Source organism: Bos indicus x Bos taurus, chromosome 15 (assembly GCF_003369695.1).
Source record: "Bos indicus x Bos taurus breed Angus x Brahman F1 hybrid chromosome 15, Bos_hybrid_MaternalHap_v2.0, whole genome shotgun sequence".
In the NCBI taxonomy this organism is placed as follows: domain Eukaryota; kingdom Metazoa; phylum Chordata; class Mammalia; order Artiodactyla; family Bovidae; genus Bos; species Bos indicus x Bos taurus.
In genome coordinates this window covers 34617909-34619847 of record NC_040090.1, presented here as the reverse complement: position 1 = coordinate 34619847, position 1939 = coordinate 34617909, and the positions used below count along the sequence as shown (strand labels likewise).

The 1939-nt window shown below is 41.3% G+C and overlaps 1 protein-coding gene across 1 annotated transcript; it reads right to left on the bottom strand.

Moving 5' to 3' along the window:
* Window positions 1-723: 723 nt before the first annotated feature.
* LOC113904936 (olfactory receptor 51V1-like) lies at window positions 724-1665 on the bottom strand. Its single transcript, XM_027562002.1, has one exon. The coding sequence runs from the start codon at window positions 1663-1665 to the stop codon at window positions 724-726; it is 942 nt and encodes a 313-aa protein (XP_027417803.1).
* Between the last annotated feature and the right edge of the window lie 274 nt (window positions 1666-1939).

Sequence of the window (1939 nt, the reverse complement as noted above, 5' to 3'; positions counted from 1 at the left end):
TGAGGGAAACCCAATTTTACTGCATCATATGTTTTGACATGCTGCTGCTGCTAAGTCACTTCAGCTGTGTCCGACTCTGTGTGACCCTATAGATGGCAGCCCACCAGGCTCCGCTGTCCCTGGGATTCTCCAGACAAGAGCACTGGAGTGGGTTGCCATTTCCTTCTCCAAAGCATGAAAGTGAAAGTGAAGTCGTTCAGTCGTGTCCGACTCTTAGCGACCCCGTGGACTGCAACCCACCAGGCACCTCTGTCCATGGGATTTTCCAGGCAAGAGTATTGCAGTGGGTTGCCATTGCCTTCTCTGGTTTTGACATGAACATTACATAAAAGTCTAAACCATAGATGTATTTTCAAAATTTTAGTTAATTAGAAATAGGTCTAGATGATTAACATATTGATGAATTTGGGGTAACACAATTTTTATATGATAATCATGTTTAAAGAATATGTCCATAAAATGTAGAGACATTCATTGTCATGTTTATAAGAACTATGATTACTCTACAGCAAATTTCAGAAGACTGTCATGGAATGTAGATTAGAAAAACTCAATTCTCACTTTTATGATTAGCAAGACATGTAAGTTCTTTATATTCAAGCCCTCATAAAAGAACAAAAAGTTATAGAAAATAATACTCAAAGTGTAAATGGTTGCACAAATAGGAACTAGCATATTGTGTTGTCATTATAGTATTCTTACTGATAAAAACAAAGAGTTGTACTACATTTTCAGAGAAAACCACTTCTTCATCCTGCTTCGAATCTGTTGGGTCTTTACACTATAGATTATTGGATTCATCATGGGAGGAAAGAGAATATAGATGTTGCCCATAAGGACATGAACCAAAGGTGAGAGATGCTTTCCAAAGCGGTGTACCATAGTGAGACCAATGATGGGAATGTAGAAAACCAGAACTGCACAGAGGTGGGAGACACGGGTCTCCAGAGCCTTGAGCCTCTCTTTTCGAGATGCAATCGCCAGCACTGTATGCAAGATGAAAACATAGGAGATGAGAATAAGGACAGCATCCAACAATAAGGTACAAACCACCAGAGCCAGGGCATAGAAGCTATTGAAGCGAATGTCAGAGCAGGCCAGCCGGAGTAGATCCTGGTGCAGGCAGAAGGAATGAGAGAGAATGTGGGGTCTGCAGTAAGGAAAGAACTTCAAACGGATGATGACAGGAAGAATAGACAAAGAGCTTCTTGTCAAAATGGTCACCATGAAGTAAATGATCCTGCTATTAGTCAGAATGGATGTATATCTCAGAGGATTGCAAATTGCTATAAAGCGATCAAAAGCCATGGCAAGAAGGACTCCAGACTCCATGAAAGATAGTCCATGAACAAAATAAGTCTGCGAAACACAGGCATCTAGACCAATCTCCTGGCTGAGCCCCCACATAGTCCCCAGCACTGTGTATACTGTGGACAACCCCATGAACAGGTCAGTGAGGGCCAGCATGGCCAGGAAGTAGAACACGGGCTCATGCAGGCTCGGCTCAGTATGAACCACATGCAGCACCAGGCAGTTTCCCAGGAAAACCACAGCATAGATCAAAGAAAAAGGAACTGAAAACCAGGGATAGTATTGTTCTAGGCCAGGGAACCCCGTGAAAATGAATATCGAAGAGTTGATATTGGAAGCAGAAGAAGCAGACATGAATATTTGAAAAATAATTTCCAAGTTAAAATAAATATTTATTCACATTTTTGTTTAAACTGTCTGCTGCCTATAAGAATAGTCAGATATAACACAGCCTCTTGGATTATCACCCAGGGAAAGCTGACTGTAGAATCCCAGGGAGTGTCAACTCTATTAGAAGTTACAGCACAAGATGACTTCATAGGGAACCTCCTTGGTATTAGTCTCAGAAGTTAGAGAAGATAATCAAGATCCTGATGATTTTAGGCAGAGTGAGTCATAAACTTCATTC